General features: G+C 38.1%; 1 protein-coding gene across 3 annotated transcripts in view; it reads right to left on the minus strand.

Moving 5' to 3' along the window:
• NDFIP2 (Nedd4 family interacting protein 2) overlaps window positions 1–27207 on the minus strand; it is a 51613-nt gene that overhangs the window by 11840 nt on the left and 12566 nt on the right. For 2 of the 3 annotated variants that reach the window (XM_042838695.1, XM_042838696.1), the window contains 4 exons: window positions 18679–18835; window positions 17584–17711; window positions 13901–13960; window positions 10634–10721 (listed from right to left, as the gene is read on the minus strand). In XM_042838695.1, the coding sequence (XP_042694629.1) occupies window positions 10634–10721; window positions 13901–13960; window positions 17584–17711; window positions 18679–18835 (433 nt within the window). The remainder of the gene's footprint in view (window positions 1–10633; window positions 10722–13900; window positions 13961–17583; window positions 17712–18678; window positions 18836–27207) is intronic. The other variant, XM_042838697.1, reaches the window with a different exon arrangement.

Consider the following 27207-nt stretch of genomic DNA (forward strand, 5'->3'; position numbering starts at 1 on the left):
CCAATAACCACATTGAGTCGTGATGATTTTTCCTCAAAAGCAGAAATGGAATAGTTTGTAACACTGAATTTCCATTCACTTAAAGAACTGAAGTTTCAAGAGAAATTTTGAAAGACTTCGCATCATCATCACAGTCATTTTGTACAAGTGAGAAAACATCTTGCCTCTGATGATGATGAGAAAGTTTACTGTTATGTTAATTACTAATAAAAAACCCTCAAAACTTTAAATAAACACTGATCCAACCCAGTATATGCAGAAAAGAAATAAACAAATAGTATTTTATTACATATCAGTTGCAGAACAACATGCTAGCAATCCTGACATTTACATAGCTTTCCAAAACAAACAGCATTTACATTTGAGAAAGCTTGGACAATTTGCTCTAGAAGCAGGAATTCCCATTTTTAAGCATGCTTTTCAAATTCACCATACTTTCAACAGTAACATTTGCAGAAGTCAGTTCTTCAGCATGTCTGTTCCTGCCCCATACATAACTACAGGCTGGGCTTGTTCAGCCTGGAGAAAAGAAGGCTGCAAGCTGACCTCATTGCAGCCTTTCAGCACAAACAGGAGGGGAATCAACTCTCTGAAAGGATAGATAACAGCAGGACAAGGGAAAGATTTTAAGTTGAGGGAGGGAAGATTTAGGTTGGATGTCAGGGGGAAGTTCTTTACAGAGGGAGTGGTGAGGTGCTGGAACAGGCTGCCCAGAGAGGTTGTGGATGCCAGGTTGGATGGGGCCCTGGGCAGCCTGGTCTGGTATTAAATGGGGAGGTTGTTGGCCCTGCATGTGGCAGGGGGGTTGGGGATCCTTGATCCTTGAGGTCCCTTCCAACCCTGGCCATTCTGTGATAACTAGTTACTGCTCTTCCCCTTCTCCTTGTGCTACTGATTGTGACTGACTTGTGGCTCTGACAGGCAAGCCATTAAGGAGAAAGACGACAGACAAGTATATAATGGACTAAGCATAGTACTTACCATTTTTAATGGTTATATATAAAGGCAAGGATTTACAGCACCTACATTTCGTATATATTGTAAAAAGAATAATTTACCCAAGTATACTAAGGGAATTAAGTTCTTAGAGTCAAATTTTTAAACACCACTGTTTTTTCTTTTCAAATTATCCTAAGCAAAAAATTCCAAATAAGATCCTCAGTCACTGAGTATCAGGAAGATATTTAACACTGAGTTATTTGCACAACTCCTGAAATACAAGGCATCAACGTTTTCCAGTATTGCTCAAACTTTATTCCCTTTGCCTTACTCAGTGTGTTGTTCCACCAAGTTAGCATCAGATAACAAAAATGGGAAAGAAAAACCATAGACTGTCTAGCAGCTGTAAATTATGCAAGTTTAGTTTTATTAGGATGCATGAACTAAGTAGTGAGATTTGCCTTCTGCATACGCTTCTACTTATTTCAAAGTCAGAGAGAGATTGACAAAACAAAGCATCTCTGTCCACAGCTCAGAAATCACTAAATTGTGCAAACTTCTTGCTGCAACAAATGCAACCCTCTGCATTATGCAACAAGAACTGCTTCCCATTCCAATGATCATATTCATATCTTAGCCTAACTCTCAGCTACTGTCCTCTTCTCTTTAATAAATTTATTTAGATTAAACTTTCGCTGTCTACACTGAAGCCATGACTTCAGTCTCTCTTTTTACTACTCTAACAACACACAACAAGTAGGACTGTTAAATGTTTTGGTTTTTATTTTTAATACACTCTTGAAGTGACAACAAGAAGAGTAAGCATATATGAATATATTTCAAATTACATTTAAAAAAAATCAGCCATTAGAGTTATTTTGTGACAACAAAACTCATACTGAGCAACAGGTAAGAAGCTGCTTTCCAAAAACTGCAATAGGTTAAAATTTCTGTGTTTTCTGTTGGCCTTCAGAGCTGCAAGAACACGCTGCAGCTTCACGTCCAGGCTATTCATTCATCAGGCCCTCCCATCCCCCCTCCCAAGTCTTTCTCCGCAGGTCAGCTCTCAATGAATTCTTCTTCCAGTACATACCTGGGATTACTTTACTCCAATCCAAGTGCAACATCTTGCACTTGACCTTGTTGATCCTCATTAGGTTCATGTTGGCCCACTTCTCAAGTTTGTCTAGGTCTCTTTGAATGGCATCTCTTACGTTCTATCAACTGCACCACTCAGCTTAGTACTACCTGTGAATGTGCTGAGGGTGCCCATGATCCCACTGTCTCTGTGGCTGATTAACATGTTACAGGACCAATGCCAATACTGACACATATTTTATTCCCACAATTTACAGTCAATGCAGAAAACGTAGTTTTTCCGTTTCTAATCTTATTACATTAAAAAATCCAACAATAGCAACAAACAAAGTAGAACATATCTATTTCTTCCTCCTCACGTTCTTTCACTCCACTTGCTGATCTTTTCAACTTAGCTTTCTACACCTTCATATTAATTACTCATCTTAAGTTTACTAGCATCTTTTCCATGATACTAAATATAAAACTGGTCTGAAGATATATGTTGGTTCCAAATTTAACCCACAGCTTAAGTCTGTAATGAGATTATAATGGCAACTACATATACAAAATGCAGCCATACACAACTATTTCCTTTATTCCCTGAGTTGTCTGTACAATGAATTTGTTATGGTCTTTTTTTGTTGGTGGCTAAGCCAACCTAATCTTTACAAAACCTCTCAATTCATGCCTGCTTGCAACCTCCACAGGTAGATTTCCTAGCTTGTGTGCAGTTTATTGACTGAAGCATTTACTAGCTTTAAAAATTCAACATTAGCTTATGAAGGAATGGGTATTAATTGTTCCAACATAGCACCTGGAACAAAATTTAAATTTCTCTGTATTGAGACTTCTCTGATTTTGAGTTGTAGACGCGTTTAAATTGCCCAGAAATTATTCAAATACAAATCACATGTCATCAAGAACTTGAAATTCAGCTGTTTGATCCATTTGCCACAGAGACTAGCTTCTGAGCAGATAAGTCTGCATTGGCAAGGGATCTGGAGTAAAAAGGCCAACCAAAAAGCTCTTTTTAAGGCTTTTTTGAGGCCAGCATCAGCACCACGCTTGTGCTAGGAGCTGGCAGCTTATGGGTGGGCTCCTGAGTCAGCAGGGGTAGAGCTGGCACATTAGCAGCACAGTTTAAACACCCATCCTTAACCTTCACACCTGATAATAAGCTTTAAATAGCTTCTATTACACAAAACAGATCAGGTGAGAAACCATTGTTTCTGCTCACTGAGAAAGGGGAGGTTCAGTAAGTGAGCACAGCCTTCATTTCCCATAGGGTGCTACATCTGTGCATGTGGGAGGTGGGTCTAATGGTGAGAATTGTAAACTTTGGTCCCTCCTTGCTCAAGAGACCAGCTTTTCTTGGCAGTCCCTTGGCAGGCCGAAACACAGTCTCCACTACACAGCAGGCTTGTTCTAAGAAGACCATGGCAACCCAGATGGAGAAATGTCACTGTTCAGGTCTATGGCTGCAGGGAGTGCCTGAGCATGTTGTTGCCTAGGGAGAGTAGCAGGGACTCCACCTGTGTGAGGTGTGAGCAGGTGGATGAGCTACTTAGTTAGGTGGAACTTAAAGATGAGGTGCAGAGACTTAGGGCCATCAGGGAGTGTGAGCGGGAGATCGACTGGTGGAGTGACTCGCTGGCTTACCAGAGGGAAAGGTTCTGGGAAAATACCCCCAGAAAGGTGGTGGACCCTGTGACCCTGCCCTGTCACAGTTGAATAGACCTGACTGATGAGGAAGGCTGGAAGAGAGTCCCAATTCGGTGTCACAGGACACCCCAATCTGCCTAGCCCAGTTCCCCAGCTCCCTCTAAGCAACAGGTTCCAGTTGTTGGAAGTTGAAGGAGAGGTGAGTGAAGAGGTGATGGAGGATCTGCCTAGGAGAAAGCCTAGGGCGAGGCGGTCACCCCCATGCCTTGAGACTGCCTCCGACAGGAAAGAAAGAAGGGTGGTTGTAGTGGGTGACTCCCTTCTCAGAAGAATGGAGGGCCCCATATGCAGACCTGACCTGGGCTACCAGGAAGTGTGCTGCCTTCCTGGGGCTCGGGTCAGAGACGTAATGAGGAAACTCACTACGCTGGTTAGATCATCTGACTACTTTCCATTACTTGTAGTTCAGGTGGGCAGTGATGAAATTGCTCAGATAAGCCTACAAACTATGAGAAAAGATTTCAGGGGTTTAAGGCGTTTAGTTCAAGAATCAGGAGCTCAAGTGATCTTCTGCCCTATACCTTCAGGGCCAGTAAGGGACACTGAGTGGGATTGGAAAGCACAAGCAATGAATAATTGGCTTGGAGGCTGGTGTCAAGCAAAAAATTTGGGGTTCTTTGATCATGGGGAAGTTTAGTCAGCCCCTGGCCTATTGTCTGTCCATGGAACCCACCTATCTCAAATGGGGCAATGAATACTAGCGCAGGAGCTAGCAGGGCTTATTGAAAGAGCTTTAAACTATCTACGAAGGGGGAAGGGGACAAAACAGGCCTCACAAGAGACGAACCTCGGGGAACGATGCTTAAGCTGGGGGTGAGGCAGTCTACTCGACTGAAGTGCATTCATACCAGTGCACGCAGCATGAGCAACAAGCAGGAAGAGTTGGAAGCGATTGTGAGTCAGGCTAATTATGACCTTGTTGCTCTTACCAAAACATGGTGGGACCACTCCCATGACTGGAGTGCTGTGATAGATGGCTACAAGCTCTTCAGAAGGGATAGACGAGGTGGTGGTGTGGCCCTTTATATTAAAGACTGTTTTGATATTGAAGAGCTCAGGGTTGGGAATGACAGAGTTGAATGTCTATGGGTAAGGATCAGGGGGAAGGCCTGTAACGGTGACATCTTGTTGGGGGTCTGTTATAGACCGCCTTATCAGGATGAAGAGATGGATGAGGTGTTCTATGAGCAGCTTGCGGAAGTCGCGCGACCGCCAGTGCTTGTTCTCATGGGAGACTTCAACTTTCCTGATGTATGTTGGAAATATAACACAGGACAGAGGAAGCAGTCCAGGAGGTTTCTAGACTGCTTGAAAGATAGCTTCCTTAGGCAACTGACAGGAGAGCCTACCAGGGGTGGTGCCCTGCTAGACCTGACCTTTGCTAACAGAGAAGGGCTGGTGGGAGAAGTGAAGGTTGGGGACCATCTTGGGCAGAGCGACCATGGAATTGTAGAATTCTCCATTCTTGGAGATGTCACAAGAGTGACCAGCAAAACTACCTTCTTGAACTTCCAGAGGGCGGACTTTGATCTGTTCAGGGTTCTTGTAGCACGGGTCCCTTGGGAGTCGCTTCTCAAGGGCAAAGGGGCCCAGGAAGCCTGGATGCTCCTCAAGACGGAAATCTTAAAGGCACAAGAACAGGCTGTCCCTGAATGCTGTAAGGCGAGCCGTACGGGTAGATGACTGGTGTGGATGAGCTGGGAAATACTGTTGAGACTCAGGGAGAAAAAGAGTCTACATCCTCTGGAAGAAGGGACAGGCTGCTTGGGGAGATTACAAAGAAGTAACTAAGTATGCAGGGAGAAAGTTAGGAAGGTGAGAGCCCAACCTGAACTCAGATTGGCCACTGCAGTAAAAGAGAATAAAAATTCCTTTTACAAATATGTATCAACGGCAAAAGAAGAACCAAAGATAGTTTTCATCCTATACTTGATGCAGCAGGGAACGTGGCCACTGAGGACAAGGAGAGTGGTGAGGTCCTCAATGTCTTCGTTACATCTGCCTCTAGTAGCCAGACCAGTTATCCTCTAGGCATTCTACGCCCTGATCTGAAAGTCTGGGATGCTGCTCAGAATATACCCCCAGCGATTCAGGTGGAGGCAGTCAGAGAGCTCCTCCTCCATCTGGACTGTCACAAGTCCACAGGACTGGATGAGCTGCACCCTCAGGTGCTGAGGGAGCTCGCGGGGGTGATTGCCAAGCCACTCTCAGCCATCTATCTGCGCTCCTGATTAACGGGAGAGGTCCCAGAGGATTGGAGACTTGCTGATGCGACTCCCATCTTCAAGAAGGGCCGTAAGGAGGATCCAGGGAACTACAGGCCTGTCAGCCTGACCTCAGTACCAGTGAAAGTAATGGAGCAAATCATTTTGGGTGAGATCGCCTGGCACATGCATGGTGTCCAGGGGATCAGGCCCTGCCAGCATGAGTTTGTGAAAGGCAGGTCATGCCTGACCAACCTCATCTCCTTCTATGACTGGGTGACCAGCCTAGTAGATGAGGGAAGGGCTGTTGATATAGTCTACCTAGACTTCAGCAAAGCCTTTGACACGGTCTCTCACAGGTTTCTTCTGCGGAAACTGGCTGCCCGTGGTCTGGACAGGTATACATTCGTTTGGGTAAGGAACTGACTAGAGGGCCATGCCCAATGGGTAGTGGTTAATGGAATCAAGTCCAGCTGGTGACCCGTTTCAAGTGGTGCCCCCCAGGGGTCAGTACTGGAGCCCATCTTGTTTAATATCCTTATTGATGACCTAGATGACAGGATTGAGTGCACCCTCACCTCAATATGTTTGCAGATGACATCAAGCTGGGAGGTAGAGTTGATCTGCCTAAGGGTAGGGAGGCCCTTCAGAGGGATCTGGATAAGCTGGATCTCTGGGCTGAGGTTCAACAAGGCTAACTGTCAGGTCCTGCACTTTGGCCACAACAACCCCATGCAGCGCTACAGGCTTGGGGATGAGTGGCTGGATAAGTGTGAAGAAGAGAAGGACCTGGGAGTGTTGGTTGATGCTCGGCTGAACATGAGAGATGGCCAAGAGGGCCAACAGCATCCTGGCCTGCATTAGAAACAGTGTGGCCAGCAGGAGGAGGGAGGTGATCATCCCCCTCTACTCAGCACTGGTGAGGCTGCACCTTGAGTACTGTGTTCAGTTTTAGACCCTCACTATAGGAAGGACACTGAGGCCCTGGAGCGTGTCCAGAGAAAGGCAATGAAACTGGTGAGGGGTCTGGAGCACAAGTCTTATGAGGAGCAGCTGAGGGAGCCGGGATTGTCTCTCCTGGAGAAGAGAGGCTCAGAGGAGACCTCATTGCACTCTACAACTTCCTGAAGGGAGGTTAAGAGGAGTTTGGCCTCTTCTCCCAGGCAACGAGCAGAGAGCACGGAGAAATGGCCGCAAGTTGTATCAGAGGAGGTTTAGGTTAGACATGAAGAAAAACTTTTTCTTTCAGAGAGTGGTCAGGCACTGGAATAGCCTGTCCAGGGAGGTGGTGGAGTCACCGTCCCTGGCATTGGTTAAGTGGTGTTTGGATGAGGAGCTGCAAGATATGATTTCGTAGCTTGTGGCAGCAATGGTAATGAGAAGACGGTTGGACTAGATGATCTTATAGGTAGTTTCCAACCTTGTGATTCTATGATTCTATGATCTTTCTTCTTTTCTTTCCTTTCTTTATCAACTCATCTATGGGCTCTAATTCTTTTTTTTTTTTTTCCCTAGGGTTCAAGGACACCTGCGGAGAAGGACTTGGGAGGCTCTGATGGACAAAAAAGATGAACAGGAACCAGCAGTGTGCTCTTGCAGCTCAGAAGGCCAACAGTACCCTGCACTGCATCAAGAGAGGGACAACCAGCACAGAGAGGGAGGTGATTGTCCTTCTCTACTCTGACCTTGTGAGTCTCTCCATGTGGAGTACTGTGTTCGAGCCTGGGGCCCTCAGTAGAAAATGAGAGCAGAGCTGTTGAAGTGGGTCCAGCAGAGGGCCACAAAGATTATTAAAGGGCTGGAGTCTCTCTTCCATGAACAAAGGTTGAGGGAGTTGAGCTTGTTCAGCTTGGAGAAGAGAAGGCACCAGCAAGACCTCATCATACTCTCCCAGTACTTACTTACAAGCACTAGGGAGACTGACTTTCTACGTTCTGATGATCACAGGACAAGGAATGGCTTTAAATTAAAACAGGGGAGATTTAAGTTTGATATCAGGAAGATTTATTCTTCTCAGAGGGTGGTAAGGTGCTGGAACAGGTTGCCCAGAGAAGTTATGGACGGATCTTTGGAGGTGTTCAAGGGCCAGGCTGGACTGGATCCTGGGCAACTTGATCTAGTGGATGGCAACTCTGCCCGTGGCAGGGAGGTTGGATCTAGATGATCTTTAAGGTCCCCTCCAACCTAAACCATTCTATGACAGAAACTGATAGAAATCCAGCCCTGATCACTAGAGAGCACATTTTTTGCTCACCACCATAACCACAAGCTCCAAAAGTTTCTTAAACCGTATGATTTTATTCCTTTAAGATAAAATAGGTTGGTTTCCAAATTTTTCCCCCTAAGTTTCTGAAACAAGTGCTAAATAAAAAAAAAATAAAAATAAAAAAAAAAAACAAAAAAAAAACACAAAACCTTAAGTCATTTTGAAAACAAAGCAACATGTTGATGTAAAAGACTTAGACTATACTGTCTCCTTTTCTTTCGTTAAGCAAAACACAACAGTATTTTTCAACTTAGATGACAAAGAGGTTTTTAACTTTTACATACCAAGCTGCCACAAAAGAAATATCTGACCACTAGATGGCCTGAAGACAAATATTTTTGCAGGTTCTGCAACTACCACTAGATGGTACCTACACATCACTAGTAGATGTCAATCATCAGGCAGGAACATTAAAAAAAGAACAAAAAATATGTATTTGATTATGCTTCATTGAATAAAATGAAGTAACAAAAGCTAATTTCTGTTTTACACTTAAAATTAAGGCAACCATCTCCCAAGATCTTCGTACAAGTGCTGTACGTAACAGTCACAGAAAGAATCTGAGTGAGCTCATCAAGAACAAGTTGTTCTTTCTGTGATCCTCTCACTGTAACAAAGTTCCTGATACTGTTTTCCTGCATTTTAGCTACATGAGGAAACTTATTCCAGGTTCTCACTGATCTGCCACCTCTGCTTCCAGGATTTAAACATAACCCATGTAGGAAGAAAAAAAAAAAAAAAAAAAAAAAAAAATAGAGCTGTTCTGGAAATTTTAACTCCTGCACCCCTGAGTTTACTGTGGAACATCGATAACCAAAAATCATAAAACCATGGCATGTCATACATCAAATTTATGGTCCTTAAAAGAAGAGGAATACATCCCACACACAGTTTGAGATCTATTCCCTCTGAGTTATTTAGTTCCTTTTTCATCTAATTCTTCAATTCCCCACTCCCACAAAAAAAAACCCACACTGAAAATGAGATCTATGTATTCAGTGAGTTGTTAACTCCTCACATAATGAACATAAATACCAAATAAACTACATAAATTCTCATACGTGAATACCACATATAATAGTCAAAATTATTTGCTTCTAGTGCAGCCTCTGCACAGCGTGATTTTAACTACCACACTCCTAGGTGCAAACTAATGTGCTTTCACTAATGATATAATAGACTTAAAACATTTTGGAGCCATCAATTCATCCACTTGACTTCCAATCGCAGTGCTAATGAGGGCCTGAATCAGGACTTGAAAGCAAGAGCAAGTTCATACAATACACAGAACCTAAACAGGTTAAATACAAATGGTTACAGAACACAGGGCAGGTGAAGAAAGGGAAAAAGAAAATGAAGATATCCCTTCACCCCTCAAAATTGGACCCTTTTTATGGTCCAATTACAGAAACTGATTAGGATACAAAAGTCATTTTGTCACCAAACAAATACCTGTATATTTGCTATGTGAGATAGACCAATTATTCTCCTTCGAAGACACAATCCCCAAGCTGTGCATTATATATGAGCAAGAACAAATTTTGAAGTTCTATAACCTGCATCTCCAGTCATGAAATAGGTAACTAAGATAGACATAAAAGGGACATGAACTAAAATGAAATTCAGGATGAAAGGCATGAAGAGGATTTTAATGAATGATCAGCTTTCATCCTGATGACTGCTAGGAAGAATGGCTGCATCCCCCACCCCAAACTTTTACACAGGTTCATTTCAGAACAGGGAAATAGCCTTAAAATTAGAAATAATCATGTAATTAGTGAAACTGAAGCAACTTTCTTCTGCAATTAACTTCCAGTGGCTAAATCTAAATTTACTCAACACAGTAGGTAAAGTACAAGGCAAAGAATGCACAGCATACAGAGACAGTGCCTGAATAACTGGTCAAGTAGTGCTGGCTGTAACCAGAGACTATCTGAGAACTCTACATATTTATGCACTAGCAGGTAGCTCAATCTGAAGTTAAGCGTAGCTGCAATTGTTCCACAAGGCCACACGCAGCTACTTAATTCACTCTACTAATACAGGCAACTTTTATACAGCACACTCTTTCTCAAATTTCTTCTACCTTAAAGTTGGTTGCCAGGTCTCTGTGATTCAGCCTTTAGAGCTGGTTGTCCAACTGGAAGACGACAGAACTACTCAACTTATAGTAAAACAGTACAGTCTTTATGTACCTCAGAACAGTGATTATTTTTGTCCCCTAATATGCAAAAGGTGTCACAGGAAAAAAAGCAAAACACTGGCTACATCTAAAACAGGATGTACTTATATCTGCATACAGGTAAAAAAAAAATAAATACAGTACATTAACGCAGTTTTATCACAGTTACTTTTTATATTCCATAGAAATAAGGTACAATTAAGAGATACCTCTATAGGTCTGGGATACAAGATAACTTACTGAAAAATGCCAACATGAAGATGCCATCATTGCCCACTCTAAGCTGATCTGCATCACTGAAATCATCCCGTGGTGGATACTCTTCTTCCTGGATTTACAGGTTAGTGATAATTTAGTGAAAAGTTTATTTTAGAATAACTAACTGTAGGATTACAGTATTAATCATGTTTCTAAATCTAGAAAAGAACTGACATTTCTGTAACATGTCCACATCAAGGAACTTGAAAGAAAAATATTTGTAAACAAGGCTTATGTTACTTATGTTGACAGAGCACGGATTTAACAGTTTCTGTAGAAGATATTGTCTATACATCTTAACTACAAATTGTTTCCAGTGACTACTTTGACAATCTAGACCAATAAAAATCCTCTCTTGTTATATTTATTTTAATATGCAGCCAAATTGTTACTAATAATTTTTTTCCAAAAGTTTGTGTGTTTTAATTTTTTCTCTAACAGAATAATCTTTGAATGCTTTGAGTTAAAGAACAAGGATTTAGAATAAGGTTAGACTCTTAAAAATGCTGATGCAAAAGCACAGCACTAATCCATTTATAGATTATCCTACAAACCACTGTAAAATATATGTAAAGGGAACAACACCTGTAGAGACACTAGAGGGCGTGAGCACATTAAAATTGTTCAAACATCTGAACTCAGAAAATACCTAAGTTGAACAGAAGTAAATGGATGACAGTCAAAACAGTGCAGAAATTTATCCGGTCATGTCAAAATACTAAATCTTAACACACTGAAAGTATAGGTCTGTACTGTTTCTCAATATCTTCAACAGGACTTGGAAGATCTAATTCATGTACAGCTGTGTGGGCTAGGAAACCTAAGTTTCCATTGCAACAGATTTTTAAAGAGTCTAATGAAAACTGCAGAAAACAGCTAAACATTATGTCAAATGAACAACAGCAAACCAAAGCAGGGTAATAAGTTAAATAATGGCTGTCAGTTACAGTAGCAATGCAGTCTGTGCAGAAACATGAGAAACCTCTATTTACTTTTCCTCCACTTTTTTAACAACTGGTCATAATGACTTAGAATTGAAGTAAGAAATACCATATTAAAAATAATGAAAAATAATTTGAGCTTAAAATGAGATTTAGCTGTTTTACCCAGAGCAAACAATTACTAATGAAATAATGTACTTCTTACTCTTGTGATTATGATTTTAACATATTATCCACTCACTGTATCAGTGGCTACTTTGCATGTATCTCTATACATACATCTATTCATAAGTAAAAGATAATTAAAAATACCAATGATCTGTCATGCAATTGTCATATACACTTTTGTGAACAGTGCAAGAAAATCTACCACAGTGTAGTGATTCCAGTTAAGTTTGCTAGAACAAACTGTACCAACTCCAGACAGCCACTATTAACCTTTATTAACACGGTCATGAAGTTCCAGTTGCTATCTTCCATTTCAGTTCATTTATCAGGTCTTTGTATCTCAAAAAAATATTAACACACTATTGTTCGTAAGGACAATTGCAATTAAATCACAGAGTTGAACAGCAACCTTAAGAGAGTATAACTCAGCTCCAGGTAATTTCAAATGTCTTTAAGTGGTCACCTTATGCAGCCATGAAAGCGTTAGTTTATTTAGCATGACTTTGCTGCAGCTGCAAGACTGATAGGGGAAGGGAAGGAAAGGGAAAGACTGAAAACACATTAAACGAGGTTACATGTGAAATGCTTATATTTAAAATACATATGCCTCAGAAGCTTTCTTCCAAGTTTTAGCAACAAAAGCTTTTGATTTTAATTTCATAAGGTCTGTAAAACCCCATTTTTTCCCCTTAAGTTGTTTGCTAGCTGCTCCATCTCACACTGGCTTTTACAAATCAGTTCACCAACTCAGTCTTACCCTTCACGAAATGATCTTGCTTAGTTACAGTAAAAAGTTTAACATATTCATCTATACACACATTACTAAGGCTTGTATATGGAAGAAACGTGCATCAGTATATGGTCTAGGGACATGAAAACAGCCACTTGCACTAAGTATGAGCAGCTTATTCATCGTACTCCATGCCAAAATGGAATCACAGTGGGCTATGTTCTATTTACTGTCTTCAAGAACCAGCCTTTTAAAGTGATCAGAATCTTCAATGAAATGAAATAGTGTTCTACCTTTAAACCATATTCAGCACATATCTATTCACATAGTACTTGGTTTTATCACTGGTCCCAGAGACTGAATACATTAACTGTCCTCTGCTCAAGCCTCACAAATATAGGTTGCCTTTCATAAACCAGTGTTCTCATTATACTTAGTGTCAAAACTATCACTTTCTTCAGAGTACAATTGCTTGCCACCTGTTTGGTTCCAATTTTTGGAAATGAAAAGGGACAACACAAAATGACTGTCCTCTCAAGTGATGATTAGAAACTCAATAGTTTCATACTAATTCTTTTATTAGATACTGATATTTTACTCAATAAGAATAACGTTATGCTTATGTTTATATTCTTAATGTGAATGTCACTGATATCCTAGGGCTATATATATATGTACACACACACACACACAAACATAAATATGCACACAGATTGCTTAAAAAAAAAAAAAAAAAAAAAATCCTTTTTTCAATATCTTTCATTGATTTTTGACAAAACAATTCTATTAACGATCATGGATAAATTCATTTTGATTGCTGGACATGCTGCAATTTGTATAAACAGAAAATTTAATATTCCTGTGACCAGGAAAATGGTTAAACAGCAAAATATATCATCAAGATGAATGATATATCACACAGAGGATTTCTATAAGCTAAATCTATAAGCTGAAGAACATCAAAAGGTACACAGCATCTACTTAAGTCAAATCTATTTGCTCCTCCGGAACCACAGTGCTCTCTGTAGCTATTTATGGAAGAGAAGGCTGCTTGTTTGTTTACACCAACCCCCAACGACTTTGTAACATCTTTTTAACTGATACCTGGCATGGCATACAGTGAGACAGCCATCTTTAATCAAGGAAGGAATTGGAGTTTTCAGGAACCTGTTGGATAACTGAACTGATAAAAAACTGTTCCCAATGCAGAAGGCTTACAGAGAAAAACTAAGAAGAAAAAATGATTAAATAACTTGGAAAAACACATAAATTGTATTTTCAGCATACAAAACAAAAAGGAAAACTTAATGACGAGAGGGGAAAAAAAGGCATGATGAAACCCAGGAGCATTTGTATGCCGGTAGGAAAATTCACAAGTAGAGTCTAAACTAGAGAGAACTAATACCATACCTCAGGACGACTGTGGAATATTTCATCAAACAGACTCCTAGACTCCCTAAACTGGGCGTGCTAAGCATGTGAAAACAGAAAAACATAAGACAAACGCAACTAAAGAGCATTAAATAAAAGCAATGCATTGCAATGTACAAGTCATTTACCTGTGAGCAGTATGTTTGCATGTTTAAACTAACCTTTGAAAACTGACATCGAGAATAAAAAAAGGCAAACATGAAAAGTCAGTTTATATATATATATAATTACTGCTATCACAAGTGATGACAAAAGATTCCTACAATTTCTTTGATATGTTGAGCACATAACTAGGAGCATATGAAAGAAATGAATGTTTACACAATCTATTCCCCCCCATAACGTCCCTATTTCATTCAGGAAAAAAAAAAGTATGAAATCTAGTTCATTAAACATTTTTTTATGCAGTTTTCCTCTCTTCTGGAAAATTAATAGGCTTGTAGCCTTCTTTGCTGTACATTTTAGAGTATATCATGAAGGGATTATCAGCTTCATGTATTGCTCAAGGTAACATAAGCTCATCTAACATTTTAAACTGTTTGTGTTATTGTGGTGAAGCTGCAAAATATCCTCATTCAACAAGCAAGAAGTTACAAGCATAGCTCTTAGCACAGTTCGCTATCTTAAGAGCACTGATTCCATAAACCTGAAAATTAGAAATCGAAAAGCAATATTTTTTGTGTATGTTTTTCAAAGCATGTAATAAGTAACTTAAACATTGCATGCAGATGCCACTGACTGTAATCTCAAAGTAAAAGCAATAACTAATTACAGACCACTAGTGCAAAGTTCAAGTGACTTAATTGTTCTTCTGCAAGTACTCAGAGCTCAGAATCAATATCTTTAATATCTTTCCCCTCAGGATGGCAAATCATCACCCTAACCATTATGTGACATTTTCCATAGCCTTAATATTGTTTCATTAATATAACTTCTGTGTGCACTTAAAGGAAAATAAGGAAAAGAATAAGAAGCGAAATGATCAGAAACCACCAAACTTGAGATCCTTAGCAGTCAGCAGGACTTAACACTTTTAGGTAAACTGAGAAAGTTTCTGATATTAACAGTATTGACTTAATCTACAAATCATTTAGCAAGTTTCTGCTTTCGGGGAATGATGGTATGTTCCTACTGATTTTTCCTGAGTAGGTGAAATTTTTATGAATTTCAGTAAGCATCAGCACTTATTTCCCAAGTTCTTCTGTGTGCTTTGGAAAACAACATATACTGTCAGATTTTATGCAAAAGTTCATTTATTAATTCATCACCATATCTTACAATCCTATCTCTGAAATCTAGATTCCTGCCCCTTGCCTCCATTTTACCTGTTTTCCTGTCTTGACAATTCGTTCCTGACTGTTCAACTAAGTTTTACTAATGCATTTGATTTTTTACTATTCTCATATTGCATAATTTCCAAATAGAGTTATTTCCCTTCCTCAGCTCCAAAAAGTGTCTGCTCACAAAGCAACACAAACCTCCTAAGCTCAGTTTATTCTGTTCCTTCTCACTTCTCCTTAAGACCACTCTGTACTTTTACACATTTGGACTTACATTCAACCTTGTTTTTTCTCATTGCAACTCAGACTCGTCCTCTCTCATCCTGCCTGTGTTCATTTTGTTAGCAAAGCCAGATCTAGACTTCTCTTCCCACAACATGTAAGCTTCAGAGTCTCAAGATCTTTGTCCTGCTTTGTTCTACCTACTGCTGACATCCTTGTGATTGAGTCAAATTGCCTTTTTCTTCCCTACTGATCAAAGGCCAAGAATAATGAAACTATCCATGGCACACCAGAAACTCAGTTTCAGTACTGAAAGTATTTAAGGGCAGTTGTATGACCTATCTTTTTTTGTTTGACAATCCTGTTCTGATACAGGACATCTGCAAACATTCTCTGGAGACAACACATCTGCAGCCCCATTTCCTGCAGTCTGAACTTGTTCATGGGAGACTCTCTCCACAAATTTAGTAATTCTAAAGCTCTATGTATCAAATGTGGAAACTCATTTTTCAGTAACTTATGTTGGCCAAAGCCGTCAGATTTTCTGAGGCAGGGTAAAAGATGTTTCCAACACAAAAAAAAAGATCTAAATATGTGACAATTAGAGCACTTCAAAATAAAAGGCTTAAAAACACAAGAAGAAAACCAGTTTTACTTAGATCCGTTCTTAAGTAGGCTATACCTCAGCTTCAGGCTTCCCTCCCACCCCCATTTAAATCCAGGTCAGAGACAACTGCATCTATGTCTAAAGCTTCCGCTTCATAGGGTCCCAGATCTACAAAGTTAGAAGCAAAAAGAGTATTGCAAGAGTTGCACACGCCCCATCAGAAGTATTATAAGACTGGTAACAGTACCCATAAAATTAATGTTTCAGTTGCTAACATCTCAAATAAATTTAAAGTTCACTGACTGAAATCAAGGGCTACATTCAGACCAAAGACAACTTCTACTTAAGTTGCAAGCACTAACAGACTAGATATAATCCATGCTTCTGTTAAAAGGTTATAAAATCATTGCCTCCTAGCAGGAGCTTGGCAAGAAACCATGCAAATATTTTGCATTCACAGCTACATTTAGTAAAACAGACTTGTGTAACACCTCCAATGGTGATGTCACATAGACCTATTTTAACTATAGCTGCGTCTACCTCTAATTGCTGTGCACTGTGATTACTGCATGGCAATCAAGGAAGAAACCAATTCCAGCTGCACAAGCTGAAGTTTCCCATTCAAAAACATGCTGTACTTGACATGCACAACCCAGTTAGGAAGATTTTAAATGCATCTCAAACTCAATCACCTTAAACTCAAGGTGTAGATCTACAGAGAAAGCTCTGGAAGCCCAATTTAATTATGGCATATTACAATCAATCCTACAAAAAAAAAAAAAAAAAAAAAAAAAGCAGAATTTCAAAGAAAAAAAATAATGTCACTGTTTATAAAACTAACTTAATACTTGGAAATGTGAATTGCGAGGGATTTTGTTTGTTTTTCAGTTTTTTTTGTTTGTTTGGCTTCTGCTTTTATTTTGAAGACTGCATTCATTATGACATTAATTCTTACAAAACTCTATGTACTGAAAGCACACCTATTAATTTACAGTTTACCACACTGGTAGTATGTGACTTTTTTCTTTAAGTACTTGGAACATTTCTTCCAACTTGTCATGGTTTTCCAGTATTTAAGTTCTTCAAGAAACAAATAGCAAGGACTTATCTTTTACAAAGATCTACTGTTTGGTGTTTCAACTTTTCCAGACAATGAGAATTTCATTCCTTTCTGAAGTTCTGCTTACTTTACTAAACCTTTTTTTTTTTTTTAAGCATATGAAACACTCAATATCAGCACTAGTTCTAGAAATTGACATTATCAGTGGATGTTTAATTAAAAGATGACAAGATACTGAATAAACTATCAAAACAGGGCAATGGATGGTATTTCAGAAATATTTAACCACCTACTAAGCCTCAACAGTGCAAACACTGTACAACTTCTCTAGTAGTAACTTACACTACCTATAAAAAAATGAATGTATAAAAAAATTAAAACCACCTGCCCATCATTTTTAGTGAACAGGCCATGAGATGGTCCTTATTATTATAAATCATTAGATTGGTCTTACAAGTTCTATAAAGTTGAAACAAAGAACTGCTTTACTTACACGCTGGGTAACTTCTGCTGCAGCAGCTGCCATTGCTGCAGCTTTGGCCTTCTCTGCTTCATCGTAAGTAGGAAGAGAGGTAGCTACACTGTATGGAGGTGGTACAGGATAAAATTCATTGTGTGTTTCTGTTCAAAATAAAGAGGTAATTACGCATTTTTAAACTAGAAAAACATTAAAAAAATAAGATTTAAGAGCACAAACTACTGAACTTTAAAGTGCATTCTTTCAAGAGGCTGAAATTCAAATTTGTAGCTCAATTTCTTAGAATTTTTGAGAAAAAAATGTATTTTTATAGAATTAAAGTGAACAAGTTAATGGTTATTTTAATTGCTTTTTAATCTTGATGCTACAAGGATCAAACAAGTTAGGAAAAGAATTCATGAGCCTAGTTATATGTTCAGGTATTCCAATCAAGTCATTTTATCATACAAGAGACATGCGAAGAAATATACTAAAAAAAATTGTTTAATCAACATTAAAGACCTAGGTCAGAGTAATTCTGAAACATTTACTTGGTGAATGTGAAATGCAAATTTAGGTAACTATGCTTAAACAAGGACTTTGATGCTGTCTGCTGTTAAGCCTCCTATACCCTAAAGGAAAGTCACAACCTCATCAGAAATGGAGTAGTGAATAAAAAGCTCTACATTTTTTATTCTAATTTTCTTCAAGAACATTTAAAGCAAAACCCATCTTTTCATGGCAGTATTTTCCACCACACATGGCACATCCTTTGGCTTTCAGGGAAGGGTGGAGGTGGCAGTTAAAAGAGTAATAAAAATTGCTAATGAGGTCTCATAATGAGCAGTGAAGTACATAGATTAAATGTAGAACTGAACTACACACAGACTTAAACAAAAGCTAACCATTACACTAATTAATGAACAACCCTTTAGTCAAGTAATTTGGAACAATCAGCATAATTTAGAAGCATGCTTCTTCTGAACAAATTTAACAAAGGGCTGTGCATGAAAGCCTCACTTCTTGCTGCAATTGCGTGCACAGAAAAAATACTGCAGCACGTACAAGGCTGATCAAGTGCTGATTCATACACACGCCTCTCTGACAAGCTGTTGTATGTAAGAAAAATACCTGAGGTTGCAGCTGCTTCTACGCCTATGCTACAGTAAGGTGGTGGGGAGGTATCTGCTTCAGATAAGGCTGCTGTCTGAGGAGTCTGTGTCGTCTCTGTAGAAGTAGAAGGCTGCTCAGCCACTGAAGATTCAGGAGGGTCATCCTCATTGTGAAGCTTAAAAGAAAAACACACAAGAGTCATGGAGATAATTGCCTGATAACTTTGAACTTGCAGACCTATCATCAAGAAAGAAAAACACTCTTCAACAAAGCCCAAAATTATTTACAAACGCAGCCTGCGATCATTAAGGAACCCAGTGAAATACTTCTTGAGCAAACAATCAAAAGCAGCCTTAAATGACTCTTTATTTTCCCTTCTTCCAGAAACGGGTAACTTCTGCTCAATGTGATGTTCACATAATTTTAGAAAATTGCATTTTTAATGTTATCTCCATAGGAAAGTGAATGTTTAAAATATTAGGAAGATAGAAATAGAAAGTAGTTTAAAGTTTATTTTTTCTTACATTTGTTCGTAAGAATATTTTACTCCATTTTAAAATACAAAAAGTGAGCAATGCTATTTTTTGATTGCTTCTCCATTGCTACAGTAAAAATAACACTACTTGCACAAGTGTGACCTTTCTGTTCTTGTATTTCATCAAATAACTTCATCCAAATTCTTTCTAAAACATTCCGCATTTTCTACACTCTGGAAAGAATCCTTCTCCTATAGAACTTTAACTTGCTTGGACTTTTGCTTCTTTAAATATAGCTAAAAAAGGATCTATACAGTTAAGCTTATGGGGAAATGAGAATTAGAATAAGCAAGAACAGTAATTAAAACCATCAAATTCAGATCCATCAACTTACAGATCTTTTCTTTAAGACAGAATGCCTGATTATTTTTAGCTAAATTTATACCATTTAGAATATTATGAGTAGTACACACTTGGAACAAAATAAGTATTAGTATATACTAGTGTTCATGCTAGCATGAACACCACAATGCCTAGAGAACCACTACTGAAGCACCCATATTTAAAACTCAAGTCAGATGAACACACTGAAGAGATCTAAGACTGAAGAGGTTCTGTTTTCAGGAACTAAAAACCATCTTACAGAATATAGTTGTCCTAGCAAAAATAATAATAATTAGTATTATTATTATTAAGAGTATGGGTCATTTTTCCATTAAATGAAGTGCAATCAAATTATTGGAAAAGATTACTTTCAGAAGAGTGCTCAAAAAGCTTTGCTAAGTAGTGCCACACTCTTACCAATAATCTCTTTATATCAACAGTTCATCAAAGTTCTGGAGGTTATAAATTCTGTGCTATTCTTTCTAGACTAGTGATAACAGAAATTAGAAGCAAATATGACATTCTACAAAAGGCACGTAAATTAAAAAGATAGTTCAAAGGAAATTAAAAAATACTTCAGAAGAATTTAATGAAATAGTTTCTTGCAATTTTCATTTGACTTCTGCTACAAATACTCTCTCCAAACGTGTCAAAAGTGAAAAGGGATAGTTATTTGTTATAGCCTTCTTCCATGAACTCCCTCAAAAACTGTACTCTGAGAATAACAACTTAAATAGGGAAGGCTTTACCTAAACATGAAGTACAAGCTTAAGCTATGCAAGCATAAGCAAGCTTATGTAAGTTTCCACATACATCAGCATATGCATAAGTACATACACACATACGCACACTAATCACAAGCACAGACTAATAAAGAAAGGTCACTTTCAAAAGAACTGATAGAGGTTATTGCACGTTTTTGGGTACTGAGCAATTAGGTCATTTAAAAATCAGCGATCCAGAAAAAGCAGTAAACTGAGAAATACGCAAAGCTATTCATAGCAGTTAAGGTCAGAGAAAAGAAAACCATTTCAAAATAACCTAATATATTTAGGGATACAGAAAGCACGTGAGAAGACAAAACACTTGATTCTAAAAAAGATAAAACAGGTCAGGAAAAAAATAGAAACATGGTTCTAAATTAAGTACAATCATTCACAAGAAAAATCCAGTGCTGAAACAGATACAGTCAACAAAATCACTTTAAAATAAAGTTGTAATTAAATTAGTAATGAGACAAAGAAAATTACTACCCTTTTTTGTTAACACCTGGTACATGAAATATCAAAAGGTATTTGGGATACATGTTACTGGTGTACAGACAAGCAAGCAAAAAAAAAAAAAAAAAAAAAAAGGCAAGCAAAAAAGCCTGGGTAATAGGCTTCTGTTGGTTATCTTCATTCCTCCTCTCCTCTCCCCCTCCATTTCAGTAAGTGTTCTGGTGTTTTATTTCCCTCCCCGTCAATGCACAGTTTGTGCTCTGACCACACTACAGATGCACAAAGATCCACAACACCCACTGGGCAAGGAGCACATCACTGCTCAGTACTCATTTTGCCTTCACCAGGAAAAAACTCATTTTATCTCTTCCGCCTTATTTCTTGGAAGCTACTTTTTTTCCAAACTTGAGATTCAGAAGCACTTACAAATGACAGAGGCAACATTATAGTGGGAGAATATGCAACTAATATTTCTTTCCTTCATAGATAGCATTAACAATGCATTCTGTTGTAATAGAAAGATTAACTAATAAGCAGAGGAACTCCATACTAAAGGCTCTATTCAGAAGAGTCCTGTTATGACCTGTAGTGCACAGAAAGGGCATAGTTCTGGTCTTTATTTGGTATGACTCATAAACAGGGACTAAACATTTCAATTTATCCTGTAATCTACTCTACAGATCTGTCAGACATTCTGTAGTGTATCAAGTTCGTCGTAATGCAACAACTGTATGCCATAGACAGCATATATTTTTAAGTAAGATTCCTATAATACCTACAATAATGTGCTGTTGAAATTAAATACATATTACAGATCATTTTACAAAATGGGAAACAGTATCTTTTAAAAGATGTATAAAATCTATTAGTAAAGTCTGCCATTGGTATTTTAAGCAAGCTAGAGTAAACATGCTCTACTTGAATTCACTTCATCAGAAAACATAACTCTAATGGTGTCAGTGTTTTGTACAGGGCATTAGCTGTTGTTATATTATACTCCAGTGCTTTTTAAAAAAAATCTGAAACATCATTCTGTCAGCAAAAGAACAACATAAGCAGAGAGAAAGGCTGTCTTCTCAGGCTTTGTTTGGTGGGATTTTTTTTTTTTTTTTTAAAGGCTTATGGATAGAAGCGCACGTCAATTTCCTCAATAAAGGGCTCTTAACCAAACACCATCTTCTGGCTCATAATCTCTTTAAAGTGTCAGTGGATTTCAGGTATTGCAGGTATCTGATTACTTTGGAAACAACTACACAAGAAAAAAAAAAAAGAGGATTTAAGGAAAGGAAGAGAAGGAGTACTTGCTTAAAGAAGTGATTTATGATGAGAATGAAATGCTAAAATGAAGATATCCATATTTCCCACAATATTTAGATACAGAACCTCTGGTAGTCTCCAGACATTTTGAGCTGCTGTCATCAGAAGAGCCATTGCTTTTGTATCTAGCACTGAATTTTAACTGTGCTAAGATAAATACAGCTTGAAAAACACATGCATTATGACTCCTCAGTCTTCAGTGTGCTGCAGTTCAAGGGCTGTGAAAGCAGGAGTTGAAACACTTTGCATATAGATTTAATTTCTCCTAAGCTATAAAATATTCCTTCTTAATCATAAAGCTCATGTTGTCAGCCAGATACAATGTGTACAAACTAAGATGTAAAGCACCTTCATCACGGCAAAAGCAGCTGTAATGCTTACAACTCCACAATTTTTTTTAGCAGATGAGCTGTAACTTCTCCGTACTCTTAATTAAAACAGCAGGAAAAGTAATCTTACTACTGGAAAAGTTTCCAGGTCTCTCTTTTTTTTTTTTTTTTTTTTTTTTTTTAAACTTGTAATGCTAAATGCTGAAAAGGTACATAGCTTAAGTAATACCTCAAACAGACATTTTCTGTTCCCTTCTGAATATATTTTAGCTTGGTTTCTATGGAAATGAAACCTATGCGGCATGTTAGGCCCCTTCTTCCCCTGCCTCCAGAAATAACTTCTAAATTTATCAGCCAGCATAAGCCAAAATTAAACAAGAAGGGAGAGGCTCAAGGAAAGTTGGGTTCCTACAGATTTCAAGTGAACTGGTGACACGCTGGAGGAGGATCAGCGCCCCGTGAGCGAGGCAGGTAAAAGTATTGATGCTGTCTTCTCACAAGTGCCTACCCTGTTGGCATAAGCAGAACTTCTGGCCTACCCAGAGCAGGTTCTGCTTTTTGTTTTTGTTTGTCTTCCTCTGGAGTATAATAAGAAGAGAAAAGCTGAAGTTACTGCCTTGAGGAGAGAGCAGGAAACAGCACTTGATTCCCCACTAACAAAAGCTAGGTTCTGCTCTTGGGATGACTAGGGTATATCATTCCAGCTGTAAATACTTACAATTCTTAAGCTACTTCTCACTTCAATTTTACGTTGGAGTATTCTGCAATGAGCCATCAAACAAGCCTGTTTTCTCTGTTTTCTTTTATACCTTTATTATCAACGCATTTGAGCGAAGCCTGAGTTTTAGGTAAGCTTATTGCATAAGTTTTAGGAGTAGTTGCTCTGCCTGGGCCATCAGAGATCTTCAACAGCATTCTCACCTGCATGATATTATTACTACATTCTTCAGTAAGCTTGGCTTCCAGTTTGACCTCATGCTGATCGACTCACGAGTTCTTTCCAATGGTGTTCAAACAAATACAAAACATAAAAGCTCCATAACACTAGGTCTTACATCATGCTTCAAATGGATATAAGATCACGTGAGTTCAAATTCTGTATGCTAAGCCAGTCAATTGGTACACTTGCTCTACAAAAAACACTCACAGCAACGGAGGTTCATCGCTTTCCCTGAGCAGAAGTTAACACTTCTACTTTTATCATTTTCCTAAAGTTTCAGATGGCAAAAGGTCAACCAGAACTATCCACTTACCACAGCTTCTAGTGCTGCAGGACTTATCTTAACACTGCCTCTGCAGTGCACGACAACTATTTCAACACTTCTGCATTAGATTCAGGGCCTCTTCCATACTGCTACACAAGCATTTGCTCCACAAGAATTTGAACATATTAAATATTAGAGATGGAACCAACAGTAGGTTCAGAATAAAAACTCTGTCATCTCTCTCCCATCACGTTTGAGGAAGCTTCTCCCCTTTTTCTATAAATTTTTGAGGTGTATTACACCTAATTTATTACTATCATTATTTATTATCATTATATATAATATATATTCTTTATATATTTTATTCATTTATATATAATATAATATATTATTAATTATAATATTGTTAACATATTATTAACAATATTATTAGTAATATTGTATATTATTTATATATATTAATATTATAAATTAATTATTATTAATTTATATAACTATTATATATATTATATATATATTTATTATATCATTACTGGTAATGATTTGCTAATCTATACTAAAAACTCTTCCCTACAAGCAAGGTACTACTCACAAGAAATTTTGGCTTTGAATTAGAATGTTACATCTACATACAATCAATCTCATTATGCTACATATGAGTTGTGTATTAAATGCTAGTCTCGTAACTGCACCTTGCATTGCTCGTTTGTTTTTTTTTCCAGTTTCAGTAGCATAAAAATAAGTTTACTTATTTGCCAATAGTGAAGTGATAGCCTTTGGACTCTTGAGTGGTAAAAAAAACAAAGGAAATAACACAGTGGTCAACAGTTCACACTATAGGCTACTGCTGTCTCATTTTTAGAAGCATAAGCATAAAACCCACACCATTACCCTACAAATGCCATTTAAGTGTTAAGATCAATGAACTCCAATAAGATCCATGTAATTCATCATCAAATGCATTCTCCTGAAACACACATCACCAGCCACAGAACTCCAGGAAAAAAAAAGCGAATCTCTGAAGACAATAAAATATTCTAATGAATAATAAAACACTACACAGTGAAGATTATAGGGCACTTCAGTACGTTCTAGAAGTCCAGCAGCCTTTTGCTTTTAATTACTTTGTTCTTAGCTACAACTCAAAAACTGTAATCAGCAACCTGAAGTGCACAGAGCAGATCCAAGCAATTATATCCCCAACATCAAATCCCTTGCAAGTCTCAACTATTGCATACTGAAATATATTGACAGTTTTTTGTTTGTTTGCTCTTTTCTTGGTTAGGTTTTAATTTGTCTTTAAAATGACACATCTCTGTACAAAGCTTTCAACAGCAGTCACTATGATATAAGGTCAAATATGTAAAATCTGCAGTAGAAGCAGAAAAGCAGAAGTCCATTGCTGCCATTCCACAGCTGTGTAGAAATACCAAATGTGTCTGCTAAATAAGGATTAGGTACCATGGAAACCCACAACCTCTGGAGGCAAATTTCTACCAAAAAGAATCTGAAGAGATTTATAATGAATGTTGTTGAAAAATATGTTGCAACAAGATGGCTCTTCCACCAAAGTTAGACGTCCCATGCAAAAATGAACAGAGCCATAGCCACTGAAAATGCTTTATAGGCACCTAACTTAGGAAATAATTAAATCACCTTAGCGAGTTCTGTTTAACTAGAAATCTAGACTATTGGATTTTTGAAGGTATTCTTCTAAGAAACATATTAGCATGTGGGGGAAGGACAGGAATTAGAAATAGTGATCAGGGCTTTCTGGACCAAAAATGTGCGTCTGCACAGTTGCTGTTCTACATATTTAAATTTACTTGTTAGTTTTTTAATGGATTATAATCCAAATTTAAACTATTACACATTTGACAGCACAACATGCACATCTGCATTTGTATCCTACATCTGAGATCTTTCCCATCTCTCCATTAACAGTGCCCTGTTAATAAATGACAGTAGATGACAGCATTATGCATCAGTATCAGAATACATACTGTTAGTAGAGTTCTAAGACTTCATTCAAGGCCAGGCTGGATGTGGCTCTGGGCAGCCTGATCTAGTGGTTGGCAACCCTGTCCACAGCAGAGGGGTTGAAACTGGATGATCTTTGAGATCCTTTTCAACCCAGGCCATTATATGACTCTATGACTTAAATCACTTTACTTACCTCTTATTGAAGTTCCTTTTCTATTACTCAGAATTGCAAACACTGCAATTTTGGTATGATTCAAACAGATACATATTTCATATTTGTTGCAAAATATCAAGTCAGGCAGTCTCCAAGAGTTTTTCCTATTGTATGATTATAGGAATTAACTGTAAAGTCTGCCAACAAAGAACCAGTGTCTTCAGTATTAGTGAAGAGAGTTCCTTTGAAAATTTTAAGCGTGAGTGTAAAAATATTTCTAGAATGACATGTAAGGCTTATTCCAAAGCTTGTACACAGTAACAAATTGCAATTCTGTCCTAATGTAGCATTTTAAGTTACTAAAAAGATCATCAAGAACCATGTAGCCTTCCATGTAGTCAAATGCTAACTCAAGAACAGCTTGAAGAAGCTGGTCTGAATTCTACTTTAAAAAACAACAACAAAAAAAGAACAGACTTCTTTCCTCCTTGAATTCTCCCTAGCTAGAAATAAAAATGTAAAATATAAACCTATTAGGATAAAAAAAAAAGCATGTTACTTTTTTTCAGTTTAAGGAAGTGTTCCATTTCCAGTACAACCATAAACAGACACATGGAGAGTACACAAACCTTAGTCACGTACTTGCCATCCACTTCACTCAAACTTCCGTAATACTCACAGCTGTTATGACATGATTGGTAAAGGGCCCACCTCTGCCTATTCCATTTAGCATGTCATGGATTCTATATGCATGAATTTGCATTTCTGAATCTAATGCTTTGTGCCTCGTTTGTGAAATAACAGTTCTGCAATTGTTTTTTCTGCTGCTTTGATGACTTTGCAAGCACTAGTCACTTCCAACTCCCACCACTCATTTTAGACTGTGCCTTCAAGACAGTTGCTTCCCTTTACATTCTGTACCTTCACTAGGCAGTTCTTGTGAGAGACGAAAACTTCATAAAGTTACAACATTAAAGCAGTTCCCAGCTTTCATATAATGATGCTTCTTTCTCCTCAGTATTTTTCCTGATAAGGGGCAATGCTTTGTAGGATCTGGTGGCAGCTACCACTAACGAACAGCTTTGGCAAATCAGCAACAAGTGATTAACTGGGAAATCCAAGTGTGACATCCTGACTTACAAGCCACTTCACAGAATCAGTTCATTAAGTAAATTCTCACCACTCTAAATACACAAAAAAAACCGTGAACTGTAAACAGGAACAGGAAAGCCTGTAGAATTGGGCAACAGACAGGGCTGCCACCAATAGCAATCTCAATGTTCAATAGTTATATCCAGTCTCTCTGTTAGCCTACATCCATCTAAGCCAAGAAATTCAAGGTTCATTCAAAATCCTGAACATTTCTGTAAATGTTATGCTGCATGTTTCACTTCAAGCCCAAGTGCGTGTGAGCCATTCTACTGCATCTTCCTCAGTGGTGAAGGAGGAAAGAATAAGAAAAAGAATAACTTACTGGTT

Source organism: Centrocercus urophasianus, unplaced genomic scaffold (genome assembly GCF_019232065.1).
Source record: "Centrocercus urophasianus isolate 14NV4802_14NV808 unplaced genomic scaffold, USGS_Curo_1.0 seq_9, whole genome shotgun sequence".
Taxonomy (NCBI): Eukaryota; Metazoa; Chordata; class Aves; order Galliformes; family Phasianidae; genus Centrocercus; species Centrocercus urophasianus.